Genomic DNA, 21622 nt, shown 5'->3' with positions numbered 1-21622 from the left:
TTTAGAGTATTTTGATTTTAACATTTTTTTGGGGACAAAAACCCCTTTATAAGATGACAATAGTTAGTTAACACACTATCAACGTTCTAAAATAGGGATATTTTTTTACAACAAAATGAAACATTGAGGGACAAAATGGTCTAAGAAAAAAGATTAAGAACCAAAGTGATTATTTTGTCAAATATTAAGAGTCTTTTTTTCTTAAAATGAAATGTTGGAGGCCAAAATACGAATTAGAATTAAAATAACCATTTTGATAAAATTAGATACTAATTTTGACATGATAGTGATTCGATATTCTCTTTAAGTAGAGACATATATGAGTTGGATTTTCGGTCAATCCGACCCCACCCGAATATATATATATATATATTCTCCACTTGGAATTCGATTCGACCCAAGTTAAGAGGTAACTTCACCCGATCTAATTTTTTGAGATAAAACTCAAACATACTCAATCCAACTCGGAATAAATATATTTATAAGAAAAAAATATTTTTATTCAATAAAAATAAGGATCTAATTGAAAAAAATAATATATAGAAGGTTATTTTTCGGATTGGGTATTTTCACCCTAAACTCAAACCCGACCTGACTCAAATATATTCTTTAGGAAGCCTGACCCAAACTAAATTTTTTAAAAAAATCTAACCCGATTGGATCGAATCAAAACCCGTCGAGTTCAGGTCTCGTGCCCATCCTTATAAGGTTTAATAATTTTCAATATCAACAATATTAAATTTGATCATAAAGGATCACCGTAAGTTGATTACAAGCCTACACACGAGGAAATGAAAGTGGGAGGGGAGGATCATCGCCCTTGGTGGGCACTTGCAAACTTATTCAACCGATCATACGTCGGATGAGGCCTGTAACTAAAATCAACATGTTGAGCAAAATCTCCTGAATTAGCCCCTGAATCCCACAACCCCTGTAAAGTTCTTCGGGTCGAACCATACCTGTCGAACTCCAGCCTCTGCCTCGGGGCGCTCTGGGACCGATACTTGGCTCGGGACGATTCCGTATTTGCCATGTAGTTCGGATGACCAGAATATCCACTTAAGTAGCCCCATGAGCATTCGCTCCTAGCAAACGGACTTCTCCTAGCACTACTACTTCCAGGTCTGAATGATGATGCAGAAAGTCCTTGGGGGCTGTTGTCGATATCAGATTTCCTTGAAATCGCTTCGGCTGCGAAGTTATTTGGTATAGGATTCGAGGCTTTTCCCGAAAGTTTTCTTGGGGAGTCGTATGCCATGAAGCTCTGGTTATAATCAAAAGCCGAGCTATGCTGCGATGCCCTGAAGTTTCTATTAGATTGCTGGGAGTTCAAGTGAGGCTTCCAAGTATCAACTTCAAGGATTTTGTCACTCTTCTCATCATCGACATGCCTATGTCGACGCAGCACATCTCCATGGTTATTCCTTAAACTTTCCTCCATCCAATGGTCCAACCAATTCGATCCCAACCCCGCTTTCTCTAGATTGATGATGTCCATAAGGTTTGAATTCGAACCACATCTCTGCATGAAAAGAAGCAAAACTCAAAACCGATTTGAATATCCGTTTTTACACTCAGTGCACCGATATTCGCTGCTCAACTGATCTGGGATCACGGCCTACAACTCTAAACTCATGTCTAATTCATCCTAAAATCAAAAGGTTTAAACAAAACCATATAGGTACATTCATCTTTGGGATACCTTTAGGATTGAGGGTCCATCAAATTTAGTACTACAAGCACGATGCCGGCATTCATCTTTAACAGCATTTTCATGGACCTGCGCGTATACGTAGGAAAAAGTAGGAAACGAACAGAGTGATCATACCGATACGTTATTCTCGATAAGTTCTTATATATCAACTATTCAATGCAATAAAGTTAAAAATAAAGCCCTCCATAAAGGTACCATAACTTTAAGTTTTGGTAAAACAAGTGGCCCTTCAGTATTTTAATCCATTACTGCACTAGGAATCATGTGAACTTAAAGGAAAGCATATGAAATTCCATACGTTAGGCCTAACAGAAACATTCCAAATCATGTTTATAAACGAGTAGATGGGAAAACTAAAACCGTCGCTAAACATCGATGAGAGTAGATGTCCGCTTACAGCATTTCGTGAATGAGATATCTTGCAGGTTGAATCAAAAGATTTCGTCACGTAAGAACGGCTAGCACGGGCTCGAGCTTGAAGTCTGACCAATGTTTGCATGCGTCGGAGCATGTCTGCTGTTTGCTTTCTCACTATGTGGCCTCTCACCAGTGCTTGAAGCTTCACCAGCGCTTTCAACGCCCTCAGTGCTCTCCGTGCCTGGACTATTATGACGAAAAATAACGATGTGAAACGTGATCACACTAATAATGATGAGTCACGGCTGCAATTTAACGAATAGCGGGTAATCACGACAGAACCAGACCGTTATTCTCCTATTTTAATTTTTTTAAATAAAAAATCAACTTTTTTTAAAAAAAATCAACTCATTTAGAGAAAAAATCACGACCGCGATACTCGTAATAACATCAGTTATATCCGCAACCGCGACAATCGTAACGCGATCATAAGCACAATTTAAATCCCTACTTACTCCCCTAAGGGCATCCACTAATGCATGTGATTCACATATTTCATACAAAGTATAAAATTTGACTTAAACTTAAAAATTAATCAATTAATTATTAAAATTTTATACCTCGACTTATGAAATTACGAGTCGAATCAAGACTTTTAACAGTAAATGAAATTGAAAAATTTAAAATTTTCAAATCGGATCGAGTTTTGCTTTGCTATGGTTAGAGTGAGTGGTAGAAGAAAAGACTGATGGAGAAACGACCACCTTTCACTAGGTGTCGGCGCTCCATAATGGCCCTTGTGTTTTTCCTCTTCCTCTTGTCTTGTTCCTTTCTTCTTCTCTCTTATGGGACCATTCCCAAATGGGTGTCCCAATCCACTCTCAAAGCAACCTTTTATCCATCTTTAAGCTCTAAAAATCTTTTCTTTTTATAATTTAATGGTGAACTTGAGAGCTCAAATTCCCATTAACCACAACTCAAAACGTATGAGATTAACTAAACTAGCTATGAACCTCTTAAGTAAAACGAGCACTAAATTTGAAAAAAGAGAGGAAGAAACTACTGACCAGATAACCTCGAAAAGCGGACTGAATCTTAACAGCCGCCGCTCCTTGTCGGAGGCGTCGGTTGCTCCCACCGACGCCGCCAGGACCACCGCAGCTTGTCAATCTTACGACCTCGGCCGCCGCATGGGCTGCTGCCAGAGCAGCCTCGGCGACAGCAGCGGTGGCGGCCGCGACTGCTATAGCGTGCTTGTTGGCATCCAATGTGTCATTGCCTGTACCAGAAAAGGCATCGAGATGAGAAGTGGAAGACGTGGGATTGGAAGATCTGGTGAAGCTCCAACGCCTCCTGTCTTTTTCCGGGCGGTGTTGGGCGGGCTTCTTGGCGCCGAAGAGTCGCCGGAAAAGGCCCATGGCTCAATTGCCGTCGACTGAACCACCACTTGAAGTCAGTGTTGATTGTAATACAACCATTTTTCCCTTTTGGGTTAAAAGCAATGGAAATCGAGTGAGGAGAATCTTGGATTTTGTAGACGAACGAGACGAACCACAACACACAACAAAAAAACCTTACGCGTCTCTTGGATGTCTGTACATCACGCGCACCGATTTGGTCAAACGCAACTTTGAATATTTTGTATTGAAAAAGTTGTATTTTCAACAAGTGATTGTGCTAAGGGGTCAGCATTTGATGGAATTAGGTGGACCGGAGTTAAAAAGATTTTGAGATATTGAGTCATATTTTATAATTTTAAATTAATTTGAATTTTTTCATAGTCTAATCGAGTATATAAAATTTGAATTGAGTTGAGTCAAGTCAAAATTTTGAGTTTATATTTAAATTTAATTATAAAAATTTATAATAGACAAAAGGGTACGCGAAGCCCCTGTACTTTTAGAAAAAATCAATATGGCCCTCGTACTATTTTGTTCTTAATGTGACCCTTCAACTAAAAAAAAAAATCTAATATGACCTTTTGACCAACATTTTTCGACATTGACAAATGACTCTGTTAATTCATGCTGACGAAAATAATCAATTTTTAGTTGCATGAGCAATTGTTGAAGGGGAATGAAAATAATCATGGAGATGGTTTTCGTAGAAACTTTTGATCGACTTAGAGAAATTAATGACGAAGGACTTACAATAATGTTGATCAATGACGGAAATCGTTGGTCAAATGGTCACATTAAGTTATTTTTTTAAGTTAGAGTGTCACATTGAGAGAAAAATAATATGAGTGTCACATTAGTTTTTTTTAAAGTACAGGGGCTTCGTGTACCCTTTTATCTCTATAATATTATGATATTATTTGATTTCAATTTAAATATTTTTTTATAACAATATACAATATATATATATATATTCATATTTTTCATATGTAATATACATATGTCACACAAAGTTGAGAGACTCGACGTAAACTTTGAAAATCAATCCCTTAATTAATAAAAATGTTGGGTTACTATTCAAGTTATATTTTACAATTTGATTTGAACTTAAAAAATTTTCGAGTCAAGTTTATGAAATTACAACTCGAAGTTAATTCAAGTCGAATTTTCTTGAGTCAATACAAAAAATCGTTTTTTCAAGTCGTGTTAAGTTTTGTTCACCATTACTTATGCTTTCTACAATTTAATTATTATGTAGAATATTATATATTTTAGGTGGATTAGTGAAAAAATAACAATTAATTTAAGTTAATCGAATTGTATATCAATTTTACTATTACGACGAATTTGGTTCACGGAATGTAAGATTACCTTTGGGAATAAGGTTATCGGAATGTAACATTACTTTGATAATGTTGTATTGCCTTGTTTGGTTTGCTTAGCAGGAATGTAAGATTATCGCGTTTGGTTGGAGGAATATAAGATTAATTGGATGCATATTTTACCAAATTATCTTTGTGATATATATTTTTAACAAGTAAAATTTTAATATTAAATTATAAATATTTGAATGAAAATTTATAAAATTATTTTAATTATCACACTCTCTAATTTAAAAGAAAAATATATATTTAACATATAATTAATATATTAAACTTATAATGTTAAATAATTTTCATAAGTATAAAATATAATATAATATAAAACATAATATTATGATATCGAGTGGACAAATATATTATTTTTAATGTATAAGATTTTTTTAATACCTTAAAATTAAATATTATTTTAAATAATTACATTTTTACAATCATAATATTTTCACCTCATTAAATTATAAAATAATTAATATACTAAATATTAAAAATATAAAATAATTTTAACCACTCAAATTTATTAATATTTTACTAAATTAAAATCTTTGTATATTATTATTATTAAATTTATAATTTTAAATAAAGCACGAAAAATAAAAATTGACAACAATTTATATGAAATTTTTTTATTATTTTAGGTGTATTTTGTGTCCAAAGTGGTGGGAATAGCTCATCACCTAAGAATTTGTAGGTAATGACATTCCCATCATTTTAACCAAAAAATTCTACTATTGGTAGGAGTGTTAAAAAATACCCGACCCGGTTGACCCGACTTACCGACTCGATTAAAAAATACCGGATATTTATTTTGAAAATACTCAATTTTTCAGGTCGGGTACCTGACTTACTAAATTTTTCGGGTTTATGGGTCGGGCCTGAGTCACAAAATCTTGCTTAACCGGGTACTCGCCGACCTAGTATCAGGTTTATTTTATATATATATATATATTAAAGTTTTATTTATAATTATCGAATTATTTTACTCTAACATTCAAAATACCTAATTTCTTAAATTTTACTATCATAACGTTCTAAATTCTTAATTTCTTAAATTATTTTACATTAACAGTCTAAATTACTTTTTAAAATATTTATTTTAACTTTGAAACAACTTAATTTAACCTAATAATTTAAGGAATGAGTTGATTATAAAGTAGTATTTGTTTAAAATTATTTTTAATATTTGACAATATATATATCTTTTAGACATAACAGCTCAAATCTAAAATCTCTAAAAAATATCACTTTTTTTCTATTAAAGAAAAATTATTTAATCTACTGTAAATATCACATTTTTATTTAAGTTATGGCTTTGAGTTAATTTAAATATGAGTTTATAGTACGAACCTAGTGATTTCAGTGGTTAAAGGATTTGTTATATGTCTAGAGGTCTCAGGTTGAAGTACTAACAAAAGTATTAACGCTCATTGTCAATTGGTTGAGAGTCTTTGAATATATACTATTTTATGATCAAGCGGATCCAAAAAAAATTCAGGGTTGACACATATGTATTAATAACAAAAAAATTTCGTATGGGGTGGGTACAAATAAAATTTCAAGGTGGACTCCTTTAATAAAATAAACAACTAACATAAAGAAATTCTGATTCTAGAGTGGGCATGTTGCCCACCCTGAGTTCTTCGTACATCTGCCACTGTTTGTAATTACTCCAAATTTAAAAAAAAAATGGATTTATAGAGTTTTTTAAATAAATAGAACGAAAATGAGTTATTAAAATATCTTTTTAAAAATATATTTTTTTACATAAAATATTCTTTTACTTATTTTATAAATATAATAAAATTTAATTTAAATAATACTTATAAATCGAAAAAATATTATATCAAATCATATCAATACTAGAGTTTACCGACAAGAAGTTTATCTAGTGGGATGAAACACTAGATCTCTTAAGTAAGGTCAAGAGTTCGAATCCTGACGTTTACAAATAGAGCAAATTGTGTTGGATGGGTGTCTCATAATAGATCTCTACAAAACCTGATCCAGAATAACTGCTCAATAAATTAGATATCAGTGATTAAATCTAATCCAAAATAATTGATCAATAAATCATACCTAAACTAAACAAGTTTCGATCTTATCGAAAGAATAATGTGTGTAAAACATGGTGTAAATTTAAGTAGCAGAAATATGCATATGCGTGTGCACAACTCAAAGCCTTGTCACTTTTTGTGGTTCAGACCAGAAAGAGAAGTTAATGGCGGCTGAATTGTCCACGATGTTTGCATTTTCTAACACAACTAAACCTTGTTAGGCCAGCTTTGTCTTTGTTCTTTGTCGTTAACGGTGGTGGTAGGGTCATTCATGGCCATTTTGCCCAACCATTGCCACCAGCCACCCCCGTTGTCTCCATTATTGAAAGAGGTTAAATATTCAATCTTATCACGTTTACATTTATATTTATCAAGACTTGCACTAAAAATAAGTAATTAAACTTTCTCTTTTTATTTGGGTAAATTACACATTTTAGTACCTAAACTTTCATTTTTTAAAGCCATACATAACATTTAGTTTTTGTTTCATTTCATTGCCGTTAAAAATTTAACGCGTTTAGTTTTTAAACTATCAATTTTGGTATGTTTTAGTACCTAAACTTTCAATTATTTTTCAAAACTTAACGTAAAATTTTGAACAGTGGCACTAAAATGAAACAAAAACTAAACTTTTGGTATGATTTTTTAAAAAAAAAATTAAAGTTTAGGTAATAAAACGGAAAAACGATAGTTTAAGTACTAAATATATAATTTACCCTTTTTTGTTTCGAGTACCTAAACTATTTTTTGGTCAACTAAGTCCTTAATGAAACATATAAACAAACACTAAGTAATGTTATTAAGTAATGTTAAGTAGGGGTGAGTATTTGATTTGTTAAATTGAGTAGAGTTAATAAATTTTGAGTTAGTCGGGTTGACATATTTATTTTATAATTTAAATTTTATTTAATTTTTTTGAGTCGAAACAAATTTATAAAATTCGAATTGAGTTAAGTTGTTCGAGTTTTTAGTTAAATTTAATTATAAATATTTATAATATTATGACACTAATTAATTCTGATTTAATCTGCTTTTGATAATCATATATGATATACATATACATACACATATATATATCTTCTACTTTTTTATATAAAATATACATACACTAAGTATTTTGGATGGGTTTTTTCATCATGTTCTTATACGGTTCTTGTATGTTCTCACTTCCTCAAGTTACTAGTTTTTTGTGTCAATGATTATAGGAGAATGTCCTTGTTAAGTCGATTTTTTGTTCGAACCCTTATTTTGTGACCTCTTGAAAAGCATAAAGGATGGAAAGATGAACCGAGTACGTACGAAATGCTACGAAAGGGTTGACCCCATCATTTCAAGTCACTTGGACCTCCAACAAAACAATTGTTATAAGAGATCTAAATAACGACCCACCATCAAAACATCAACTGTTATATAATTGTAACAGTTTCGTTTGAAATTGTTATTATATGATTTCGATATTTGCAATGATCACAACAACACATATTATATTTATAATCACAATAAATGTATCATAACAAAAAACTCGATCGTAAGCGTAATTTAAATATCTGTTAGTAATAATGAAAACCCATGTTTTATAGCTACATAAAATAATCAAGCTATGAATTGAGCTTGGATTGGACCCAATAGTTGTCAAAAAATGGATTTTTTTTAAGTTGTGACCAAAGTTTAAGGAACAAAGTGAACAATTATACCAAAATTTAAAACAAAGGCGGAAAACCCTTTAATGGTACAGATGTAATCGACAAACCCTTTTTTTCTCACAAAAACCCATTATCATTTTTCTCATCTTCTTCAACTTCTTCATTCTTCTTGCGCTAGAGTAAAGGTAGAAACTTTAGTGGTCATCTCACCTAATCCTACCAAACCAAGGTAAGAATTAATCATAACCTCCATCTCCAAAGCTTCAATTCAAGCCCTCAATCTCACCATTTTGTTATGGTATCCATGAGAAGGGTTTTAGTGGGGTTTAGAACCTTATGTTAGTTCAACTCGTTTTTGGAGGATTTGAGCCATAAGAAACCCCCAAGACATGTTTCTAACTATTAAATCCAATTAATAACCCTTGTGTCTGATTCTTGTCTAGTGAGAGAAGTGGAAAAAAAACTCCAAGAATGAAGGGAAAGAAAAGTTGACTATTGGTTGAACTTTGAGCATTTCCAGCAGCTTAGTAGTCCAGGTAACACACATGTAACTCAAATTTACCACATGTAGATCACTAGGTATGTTTGGTAGCTTGCATGAGGTAAGAAACATAAAACACATTCATGGTATAATTCAGCTTTTGGTGTTTTTCAACATGTTTATAAACCTATTATGACCCTTCTTATAATACATAAAACTTTAATAACGTTCAAGAACCTCAGTAGGGCTTTTTAAGTGAAATGCGGAGTTATTTTCATGTCCAAACAGGGTATTTATGGGTTTGAGTATCAGTATTGGAAGAACAATACTGATATCATTCATCATATGGATTAAAATAGGGAAATTCTAGGCTAGAAGTATCGATACTTATTCATCGAGTATCAATAATGTTAGTTGAGTATCGATACTCGCAGAAGAAGTATCAATACCGAGTTCAATTAGCATATTTCAGTAGTCAATTTTGATATCTTTACTCTAGGAGTATCGATACTCCTAGAGTACCGATTCTAAAATTGGCTATTGTAATTTGCTAAGTGAACTCAGTATTGATACTCCTTCTGCGAGTATCGATACCCAACCAATAGTATCTTTTAACCCCGTAAAAATGGTATATTTCATGCCTTTTCAACTTGGTTTATTGGTTGTTTAAAAGCCCATTTAGTTGCATATAGTTGCATTTAACCCATGTAGTTGCATATGGTGGTATTTTCTTGATTAATTTTTATTCATTGACGAAATTGGTGTTGTTTAAAGAGAAAGGTGGTGTTTGGGTGGTGATTTGTGTAGGTAAATGAAGTTGAAGGAGAATTGGAAAAATGATGCAACATTCTGGATAATATTTCTAGGCGCAAAAAAGGACAAACTAGATGAAGATATTTTATTGTTGTTGTCATCTGTCTACCTCACACGTGAATCCCATGTGCCAGTTGTCTACTCCACACGTGAATGGTACATTTTAAAAATCAGTTGTGATTAACAATGTTTTAGAATAAAAAACAACACTAAAGAAATGCAAAACTAACGACGTTTACGTATAAAATGTTGCTACAGAACCTAACCTATTCAGGTGTTTGCACAAAAAATGCAGTTATATATGACCACAATTAGCAGCGTTTATATCCAAAATGCCGCTAAAGAACATGATTTTTTACGACATTTGTAACTTAAATGCCGCTAAAGAACTTGACTTTTTGCAACGTTTGTATAAAAAAATCGCTAAAGAACCTGACCTATTGTGGCGTTTGTTAACGCAAAATACCATTAACACTAACGGCGTTTGTTTAGTCGGAGTTTCTTATGGTGTTTTTTTATGCCGGGAGTGTTTTTCACTGCACTTTAAAACATCTCTATATGACAAAAAATGTCGCAATATACCTATTCTACTATAGTGTTTTATTTTATTACTAGTATCATTGTTTTTTTCTAGTTCGATTTGTCAACTATTTTTTAATTCATTTGCATTTTAGTCTTGCTTTAATAATGTTAACAATTTCCAATTTACTAACCTCTAATTTTGATACCAACTTACTAACATTTTAATTTTCACATTTCAATTAATTTACGACCTTGTGGTGACATGTTTGCGGTATGACCCACATTATTATGGTCCGATTTTTTTAAAAGTTAATCGTTAACCCTAATGCTTTCGAATTAATTTACGACCTTATGGTGACCTGTTCTGGGGTATGACCCACATTATTATAGTTTGTATACAATTTTAAAAGTTAACTACTAACCCGAATGCATTCGAATTAATTTACGATCTTGAGGTGACCTACTCTAGGGTATGATCTGCATTATTATAGTCCGGATAAAATTTTGAAAATTGACCTACTAACTCTTTAGTTTTATTTTTTATTTTATTTCATTTTAGTACCTTGTATATTTTTGTGCGTGTGATCATTGTTCTTTTTAATCACCATATTAGTTTAATATAAGATTTTTATGCTCTACTTATACCTTTAGTCATTGAATTAATCATTTAATCATTTTGGTCCCTGTATTTTTCAAAGATTCTTCAACTTTTTTATATAATACTATGTATTAAATATATAATATAGTGCTGTATATATGTATTTTGTAAATATAGAGCATTTTATTGTGTTTTGCTTATAATACATGTTTGTATTTTAATATTAAATATATTTCATTTGATTTAAATTAAGGCATTACCCCTTTTGTAAGATTAACTTATGGAACGCCTCTAAATACTTGGAGTATCATTCTAAGGGTAACTCAAACAAGGGTATCCCTTTTATCTTCGATTAAATAAAATAAATTATTTTTAATAAAAATCGAATTATATTGATTTTATGAGGAAAATCTTGAACGAGGGAGATATATGAGGAAACCTCCAAAATATCTTGAGTTCAATCGTTTGAGACGTACAAGTGAAGGATCATGATTTCAATTTGAACTTAATTTCTGTGTATATATATATATTTAAATTTGTTTTCGTTCGTTCGTTCGCTCGTTCGTTCGTTTTCTCTTTTTTTAAATGATTAAAGACAATATTGTTTTGTTCATTCATTTGTTTTCTCTTTTTTTAAAATGATTAAAGACAATATTGTTTTGTTCATTCATTTGTTTTCTCTTTTTCTTAAATGATTAAAGACAATATTGTTTTGCGTCATGAGTTAATTGAATTGCATCCATCATAACTGAATTTCAATTTTCATTAATTTACGTAGTAAGGGGACATCATTTTAAAATAATATCGAGTGAATTAAATGGTTTCTAGAGTCAAATATTTTACAAATAAATTCACTCTTTTTCAAAAATAAATTCACTCTTTTTCAAATTCATTCATCGAAATAAAAGGGTCCTAATTTAAATTTTGGGTTCAAATTTGTAAAATTTTACTATTTTAGACAACGTATAATCGAGAGAACCAATTTTAGGCGCTGAGGGGTGCTTAGTTTCCCACGCGTAATCGACTCCTGGATCTATGAAAATGAATTTTTGGTAAAACATAGACCAACTGTTGTCTGTTGAATGATTTTTCTTAAAATTATTTCGAAAGACGTTTTTAGGTGTTCGACTTATCTAATCCAAAGGTCGATGACGATTCCAAATTTTATTTATTTCTCAAAATCCGATCTTCTTTTAAAATTAAATTGGACCGATCCCCTCCTAAAGCCTTAAAAAATCTTTAAAATCATTCCGGCACAAGTGTACGACGTAGTCAATCCAAATTAAATAGATCGAAAACTTAAAATCGGAAGAAGAAAAAAAGAATACATAAATTCAACTACTCGAGGGAGCCGAACAGCATCAACTCTTGGACAAAAGGTAAAATTTTAAAGCAAGTAAACAATGAGAAAACAGGACTAATAAGAAAAAGGAAACCCATAAAGAAAGCAAATTAACTTTGAAAAATTCAACCCGTAATTATTCCCATTATTATTTAAAATTTTACCATCATAACATTTTTTTTTGTTATAACTAAAATTATTATTAATTATATACATTTTTAAAATATATACATAATATTTTATGTCAAAACTCGTTATAATATAACTTTTTCGTTTATAACCGAAATTATTATCAATTGCATAACTTGATAGAGTAAATAAAATAAAATTTTAAGTTAAGATTCACTATAAATTAACCTTAAATTAAACCGTTGTATAACATTCTTTCTTCTATGTTTTTCTCGGTATCATGATAATATGAAGATAACTTGCATGGAAATTTAATTAAAATATCAGATTGTTTCTAATGTTTATGTCAACAATGATTTTATACGAATTAACCAAATCATCTCGGTTGAAGAGAAGATTATTATTTCTAGTGGTTCTAAGTTTGAACACCAACGATTGCAATAGTGATGAGCTTTCATTGTCAAATTGTTGAAAACTTTAAAACAAATACTATCTTATAATCACTCTAAATTAATTAAAAAATGTTCGATAAAGATTTTCTTTCATATGTTCATGTTGAGCCGGCTGGGGTCACAAATTTTTTGACCTGATGCAGTACTATAATGTTAAACCCACCATATAGCACCATACGTGTATGGTTGATATGATAAGTCACCAGTAGAGATGGTAAACGGGTATAGCTTTGTGTATTCTGCACCGTATTCGCTCTAATTAGGGTGTAGATTGGTATAACTTTAGTGGTTAGTAGACGGGTGTAGATTTAGAAAGTGGTACCCGTCGCGGGTAGTGGACGGGTGATGGATTTGAAACCTTACCTGTCCCGCATCCGTCTACCTACTAAATACCCATTACATTTTGGTTCATTATGAATTTAGGTATAATTTTAGAGACTGATTTATAAATCTTAATATTGTATAAGATATATACTGTCAGACATGTCTAGTTGGATACGTCTCCAGTTGGGTAATGAGTGTGGAGATGGATTTGAAAATATACCCTCGTGAGCAAGTGTGGATTTGAAAATTTTTACCCATCATAAGTGGTGAGCGGATGGTGGATTTAAAAATATTAGATGGGTATGAGGATGGAAGAGAGGGTATCCGCACCTGGTGATTTAGACGCCTTCTAGAAGTCCTCAAGTGGCTCAAGTCTCTTTCCTCGAGCACTGTAACATTCATATTAGATAAGAAAAATGATATTCACAACACTTTAGATGAGAATTTTTTTTCTCCCGAAACATTAACTCAAACAATTTTCCCGATGTAACAAATAACAAAAATCAGAGATGTCCGAACAAAGGGAACTATGACAGAAAGGATGATATTCATGCATGTCTCATAACAGAAGACGAGACAAGAATGATGAATGATGTATTCTAGCGTAGACAAACTAAACCATAACATGAAAATAATTGCTTGGAAAATGCATATGATTCTTTCTGCTTTGTATCATTCTTTGTACAAGTATAGAATGAATCATAGGATCAGAATTTCTGCAATATTCTCCCCTAACTTAACTAGCAGTGACTAACCACCACCAGAGTGCTGGTCCAATACGGTAACATCTTCGCATTCTCCTAAAATCAGCAATGATTTTCCTTGAAACTGTAAGCAACATAAAGAGAAGCGATAGAAATTAAAACTCAGTACAAGTCTAGGGATTCTAGAACCCGGCGGGCCTGGATGAAGAGCTGTTAGTCTCTGGTCTGGATCGAGGGTTGAGCCGAACTGACTTGCAGCCCATATCAATGAAGCCGACTTTTCACCTAAAAGTCGTCTTACCTCTTCATGAATGGTTGCCATGGGAGACCTTTCCCTTCCGTTTAAATGCCCAATGAGTAGAAGCAAGAACTCTCCACATTTCAATCTGATCAACAGAATGATCTTTGTTTTTAAGTTAAACTGAATTAGTGAGACATTGCTTAGCATTAAGAAGAGAGAAAAGCATCCGGAGATTGTGTCATCTACACGAACAAGCAAGAAACTTTTCCTAATTTATTTTCACAGGTTTACCACATGAGATATAATAGAAAAACAAACTGGTTTTTTAAACCGGAGCATCAGAAAAAGAGAACAAGGACTTTTTCTTCTTTATGATTCGTCTGGGGTGATCACAGTGTAGTATCTGCTCAGACTTTTCTTAAGCAATTAACAATAATGAATGCGCACAAGCATACTGCAGACACAACCGCTCGAACCTGGAACCTCTAGGGAGATCAACACTCCCTTTTTTCACTGGGCCGCTTAATGGGTTCAAGAGACCAAGGACTTCAATTAATATCCCAACCACTATTCAAAAAATAATCCCAGCTGCTATTTTTAAGTACCTGAGATTTTCATCCACTTCCTTGTCTCGTATGAGCTCTGCAACTTCCTCGATGCCATTACATGCTTCAAAATCCTGGGAAGCACTAGCAGAAACATCATGCACATGTGCTAGGAATGAATGAACATATGAACAATATCATCAACCATAAGCTTTGCATTTTCACGGCACTTACTTGAGCGTTTCCAATCCTTGTTAAAATGTTTCTGCTTTAGTAACACACTATGATTCAACGAAACTAAGTTTCTGGGGAGACATATAAGACGTAAATGGAGGAGAGACTGGTCCAAATCAAAGTATCTGTATCAAGAGGCATTTGACTAGCTAACAGGAGACCATTTTGATGAAATATTTACCATTAGCTTCCTACAAGCTATACCGTTAATCTTGTTGAAAGGCTGGGCGTAATCAACCCCCACCACTTGTAAGGGGGTACCAAATAAAGTTGGACTATTCTTCTTCTTTCTTCTAGTCAAAAGGAAAAGGCTGTAGAACAACGCCTTTGCTATTATTTACTAATATTGATGGAGCTAACAATCCTTCACAACTTAACATCTTTAAGGATTAAGATGGAAAAGCTTTATGAATGGCAAGAAACAAGTTTAATTGTCCAAGCTAAATAACATATCAAGTTTATTCACCCATGATGATGCAGGAACATAGGTCTGTGATACAGTAGCATTAGCATAATAATACTGAGAGCTGTTAATAAAAATTGGCAACCAAAATTGAAATGAAACTAATGGACTATAATTTGAAACTAAAGCATTATGCAACGCATTCCATAGCCCAAAAAGGATAAAATACCATTTGATTGGCTGAGGAGTCCAACATTATTGAGATTAAAGCATCCAGACATGCATCTTGCTCAAGAACTCCACGAGTTGACAAGACATTCATCAAAACCTGTATCATATCAAGCACTCGAAGTTTAGATTACATGGTATGCTAATATAACTAAAACTGAAGACTTGCACCATTCTTGAAACATTTTTGTCCCCTCATATGAGCTCTGTTTGCAGAACAGTGAATTTGCATATTTTATTCATTCTTCTCAAGTAAGAGGAAGGAGGAAAAAGGTTCATCACCAACACATATGATAACTTGATGTTTTAACCAGATTTTTTTATGTAGTGGATATTTTTAATACTCGACCCTCTTTTAACTCTTCCCTTTATTAATGCCACAACTTTCCAAATCTAGCACTTTCGACGAAATGATTTACTCTTCATATTCATACTTCCATAGTCTGTTTTTTTTCCTTTCAAATTTATAGCTAATATTGTAATTGTAAGATTATTTACCCTTTTCCACAAACAATGTGGTATTAAAATATGTATAATAAATTGATTTGATCATATTAGTAACAAAAAGTTTGTTTACTTAATAATTTAAATGATCTATTTGGAAAGACTAGGTTAACATTTTAAATAATTGACATATAAATATGATCAAGTTGATCTCAAAAAATACAATGGTCAATTAATAATTTAGAAAGTTAATGCTGAAACTATAATGGTCTTGTTTTTTGCATTTATTGAAATCAATAACATAATTTACTAAATTGTTTAAAATTTTAAGTGTCTAATTAGATAGACTTATTTAATTAATTATAAAGATTCTTTCAAAAAAATTAATTATAAAGAAAAAACAGTCGTTATGTATGATTTATGGTTTGATATAAAATAAAAAACTCAAATTCCAACAAAAATAAAAAGATATATCATGGTATCTAATTCACGCAGGAGCTTAATGTTTAATATTTTATTATTTCAGTTTTATTTTTAAATATTTACTTTAAGTATTATATATATTTTGGACAGCTAATGCTATTAGTTTTCATGGTATCTAAGAAGGCCTGTATAAATAATTTGTAGGCTTTACAGCCAAAATTAATTGTTATCATTACTTTCTTTGAATTAATAGAAAAACTAGAAGGTATTTATAACCCCAAGAATTCTTGGGTTTCAGCTTCTTTCGAACTTGTTTTTCAGCCTTAGTTCTTTTGGTTCATTGCTATTTTCTCCCAATACTACATCAATTTTGGTAATCAAAGCCTAATTAGATCCTAAGGTTTAAAGTAGTTTGCTGTTAAGCCATGATTGGATGTGTTAGAGCTTGAGGAAGAGGAAGTCATTATAAGAAACAGAATTGGCTGCACTATGATGAGCGGATGCAGAATTTTTTTTTTTGATAGAAGTTGGAGGTCTCATTAAAAACTCCCTTCGTATTCTTCCACATACTTAGAAGTATGTTGAAGAACATAGGAAGGAAGAAAAGAGTGCCTCAAATATTATTGAATAGTAAACCAAGTACATGAGGTAACACCGATCCCTCATATGGGAATATACACCATTACAAACCATATCACCTAGAAATCTTACATCTTCAAACAAAAAGCCCCTAAGACAATAACCCTATTTCTAAAATACACCTCAAGATGTAAGATAACATAGCGAATTAAAAACCAACAATTACAACCCCAAACTAAAAAACACCTCTGAATACAACTACCGAACAATCACGATTTAATAGGAGGAGCAAGTTCTAGTGAAATATCGCAATCTTCAGGGACCCAAGAATTAGGTTTGAAGGAAGGATCAACTTCATGCACCAAGACATTGAATAAATTATCACCGACCTTCAACTCCAACAACTCATCAATTCTCCCTTTAGCATTTGTGAGTATTTGAATTTTCGCCCGATCAAAAGACGATGAAAACTCACAACTGTTGTCAATTGCTACTAACTTGCCCCACTTAGTTGCCATATTTTTGAAAGTATCCCAATTCCAAGCGTGAAAAGGGTGGAATTAATATGAGGTCGATTGGAGGAACGGTTGGTTCATGCCCTTGAATCAAGCAAGGGTGGAATTAATGTTGAAGCTGCTTGTTTTTATGGGGAGATGCAAATGGAAGAGCAAGATTGTGATATGTTAGAACCAATCTAAGATTAAAATCATGAGTAAAGTGAATAATTTATTTGCATCCTGTTCAAGGAGAGTTTTTGGTTGTGATGCACACCAACTTCTTCACTTTCCTCGGGATATTCACCATAGATCAGTTCTAACATATCATAATCTTGCTCTTCCATGTGCGTCTTCCCATAAAAAATCTGCAATTTCAATATTAACTCCACCCTCGTTTGATTAAAGGAATGAACCAGCTGCTCTTCCAATCGACCTAACAATACAGGAGCTTAATTTATAATATTAGTTTAAGCATTAGATATGTTTTGGACAGCGAATGTTATTAGTCTTCTTGAGGTTTAAGTCTAGAGTTAAGAATAAATTGCAAGAAAATCGAGTAACTTTGCTCGCAAGAATATCTAGTAACCTTGCTTGCAAGAAAGAAAGCCTATATAAATAAGTTGTAGGCTTTACAGCCGAAATTAATTGTTACTATTATTACTATCTTTGAATTAACAGCAAAACTAGAGGTTGTTTATAACCCTAAGTTTTATTTTGTTCCAACTTCTTTTGAACTGGTTTTTCAGCCTTATTTCTTTTGGTTTACTGCTCTTTTCTTCCTATACCACATCATTAATACTCTAGGCGACTATGCTGTAGGTTCAAGTTCTCCCTCTTTCACATTATATATATATATAAACAATAATAATCCACTATCTTACATTTCAAGATAATTGTTAAGCATAGAAGATTCTAATTCCAAGTTTTCTTTCTTCAAATCATGTGTAACAACCTCTGAATTGAGTTTAGTTTATTTCAAGAGTAATATTGTTTCTTGAAGGATACAAATTTAAATTTTATAGTTTAACATGCTTATGTTCTTCAAGTAAAAGCTAAAATTAGAACTTAGCATGTCTTTCTTTTTTCCAAAAGATCAAATTCATGGTTGCATGTATTAACTCAAAAGATCAACAAACAAATTGTAGCAATTTGAAAATAATCAGCAATAGCATTCATTACCTATTACAAACCATACCAAAATTATGAAAAACAAATATAATGAATAGAGTTAGTTATTTAATAAATGTTTAGAGAATTTTTTATTCATAGCATATTTTACCATCAGCAATAGACGATGAAATGCTGCATGTTGAAATTTATATTCCTAAAAATTGAGCAGTTAAATATAGGCAAATTGCAGATGTGAAACGAGACCCTGCTTGTATGTTTTAACATAATTTGACATCTATTAAAATAAAATAAAAATAACATAATTTGAAATGCTCAATACTAGATACTAGAATGATATTAATGTTCACTTTTCAATCCTACTTCACATTTCCAATGAAAAAGAGACTTGTCATTCATTCAAGCAAGCAATCATTTTATAGAAAGTACAAATGTAAATCGAAATTCTGGTATTCCATACAGTTTCTTAAAAGTAAATATAGAATTACCGGGATGGCTTTATGTTGATGTGCCAAATGAGTGCTTTCAGGGTGAAGTAGACAGCAACCTTCCAAGACTCTAAGCGCAAGAGCAACTTCTGAATCCGTGGAAGGACTTTTAACCTTCATTGGCTCCACGCTGAATATGTGATCCAAGCTTCCCACCTTTTCATCCGCTGTTTCTTTCAAAGAATGCTCAAACAACACCGGAACCACTGCCACCAACAGAATCATATTCACACATAAAAGTTAAGATTAAAAAAACAACGGATTTTTTAGGGGAGAAATAATTGAAGTCATGAACCTTGGAGCTCGGGGATGGACTGAGTTTGTGAAAAGAGACCGATGGAGGAGTCAGATTGAGCTATAGATCGAAGGGATTTGAGGAGGAAACGGAGGCCACGGACTCGGAGGAAAGAGAACTCGGCGCGGGCGTCACGGAGGCCGGTGCGGAGAGCGAGGGTGACTTCTCTGTAGATTCGTTGCTTTTTAAGAGAGTTAACTAGTTCTTCAACCGCACTCGTTGCAGCAGCAGCAGCTACTTCTGATTCTGGGTCTCTCGGCGATGACGATGATGGAGACGGAGGTTCGTTTGAATCCGTTGTCTTGCTCCATAATGCTTCTTTCAAATTCATCTCTGTTAACTTGTTTTCTATTGGATTTGAAAATCTCTAAACTTTCCTTATGGTCCTGTTTGGTTTGAAGGAAATCTGGGAAGAAGAAAATAAAATCTTGTTCTCCGTATAGACGGAAAGTTAAACCGGAGAAAATACGGGAACGTGTTTTCTTCTATAAAAATGGCTTTATTACAATAAAAAAAACAAAGTGTAAACTACACTGGTTATCCCTTTGTTTTTTATTTATATAATTTGGGTCATTCATTTTGTAAATGTTATGTTTTAGTCACTTTTATTTTTGATCAATCTTATTTTAGTCCCTCGACAGTTCGGTACTCTGCTCACATGTCATGTTAGTAAAAATGATTAAATTTTAAATTGACCCCTATTTTTTATATAAAATACTAGTTTAACATTAAAATGTATATAAAATATTAATTTTACTCTTAAGTCCGATCAAAATTCTCATCGTCAATCGACACTCATTACTTTCAACTATCACTGCCAGTTTTTGTCATCGGTCATCGTTGATCGTCGTCACTGATGATTGTTGGATCTTAAATTGTCCATATACAAACAATATGAGATTTGAAGATCTCATGATTAAACTTGTTGATTTTAAGTTGTTAAAAGTAGGTATTGAACTTGATAAGACGTGTATATTAACGATCTCAATATCCAAAATTTATATTTGATTACTGTATTGACACGAGTTTAATCAAACAACACAAATACATGCATATTTGAAATTTAAAATAAATAATTGTTACGATCGAAGAGGCTCGATTGAACAACCGAAAAATGTGCAAGAGAGGTAAATTGACGAATATTGTTTACGAAGTAAGGAGAAATAAAAGATAGAAAATTTCGTTGGCATTGGAACAAGAGAGACTCTTCAATATTCATCTGAGCCTAATGCACAAAAGAGGATGTGCATAGCCTTAGCATTGAGTTGAAATTTCTTCTTCTCTCCATCACTCCAATCATCTATCTCATCGAGTAGAGTGGAGTGGAGTAACCCTTCATGATTGAGTTCCAAGCTCCTAAATCATTTGCTTGAACGAAGATCATCATCATATTCTTCTAATATGCATACTTTGCTCCATTGAAGTAGGGTGACTTGTTAACCCGTTGAGAATCTTCCATATAATAAGCACCGGAGGTTGAATCCATCTCTTTGTCAGTTGCGTAGGGAATCGATAGAGCTTCTTCGAGGATCGTATCAAGGATGTGAAGCATTCTAACGAGTCAAGCTCTGATACCAATTGTTAGGATCGAAAAGGCTCAATTGAACAACAAAAAATGTGCAAAAGGGGTGAATTGACAAAAATTGTTTACAGAGTAAGGAGAAATAAAAAATAGAAAGTTTTGTACAACGATTTATAGTGGTTCAACTTCTCAACTATGTTTACCTCCACTATCTTAGCTCTTCACTAAGAGTTTTCCAACAAATCCACTAATTTGTTCTTTCTTTTTCAAGGATCAAGAGTAACCTTTATAAACTCCCAAGTTTTTCACTTGGTTAAACTAGAACCAATCCCCTTTACAAAAGGTAAAAAGAAGTAAACAAATAAAACCTCTCAAAGTAGGTTGTTTACAAATTAAAGCTCACAAGAGTGTCTTGAACTTATATTTATATGTTGGAATGAAGTTATGGTCGTTTCTAATTGTTGGGATTCTTTTAGAGCCATTGGAGATATTTTTCTCTGCAAAACAAAACTGCTCAGAACAGTGGGTATCAGTACTCCAATAGAGAGTATCGATACTTCCTTTATTTTTTTAAATGAAACTAGCCGTTGGGCTTAATGGTATCGATACTACTATGTAAAGTAGTATCGATACCCCTTTGAGTATCGGTACCATTTTTACATTCTAGAATTTGAGCAAAGCTGGTAGTA

At 32.5% G+C, this 21622-nt stretch overlaps 1 protein-coding gene and 1 pseudogene across 1 annotated transcript; both read right to left on the bottom strand.

Moving 5' to 3' along the window:
- Positions 1-757: 757 nt before the first annotated feature.
- Positions 758-3571, bottom strand: LOC120185140 (protein IQ-DOMAIN 14-like). Its single transcript, XM_039189436.1, has 4 exons — positions 3139-3571; positions 2112-2312; positions 1703-1780; positions 758-1522 (listed from the first exon to the last, which is right to left on the bottom strand). Exons 1-4 carry the CDS (start codon positions 3487-3489, stop codon positions 812-814), a joined length of 1341 nt encoding a protein of 446 aa, XP_039045367.1. The 5' UTR covers positions 3490-3571; the 3' UTR covers positions 758-811.
- Positions 3572-13984: 10413 nt separating this feature from the next.
- LOC120184987 lies at positions 13985-19873 on the bottom strand (annotated as a pseudogene).
- Positions 19874-21622: the final 1749 nt, after the last annotated feature.

This window comes from Hibiscus syriacus, unplaced genomic scaffold (assembly GCF_006381635.1).
Source record: "Hibiscus syriacus cultivar Baekdansim isolate YM2019G1 unplaced genomic scaffold, ASM638163v2 tig00112988_pilon, whole genome shotgun sequence".
In the NCBI taxonomy this organism is placed as follows: Eukaryota; Viridiplantae; Streptophyta; class Magnoliopsida; order Malvales; family Malvaceae; genus Hibiscus; species Hibiscus syriacus.
The sequence above is the reverse complement of the archived record's forward strand: the minus strand, read 5'-3'. Positions and strand labels throughout refer to the sequence as shown.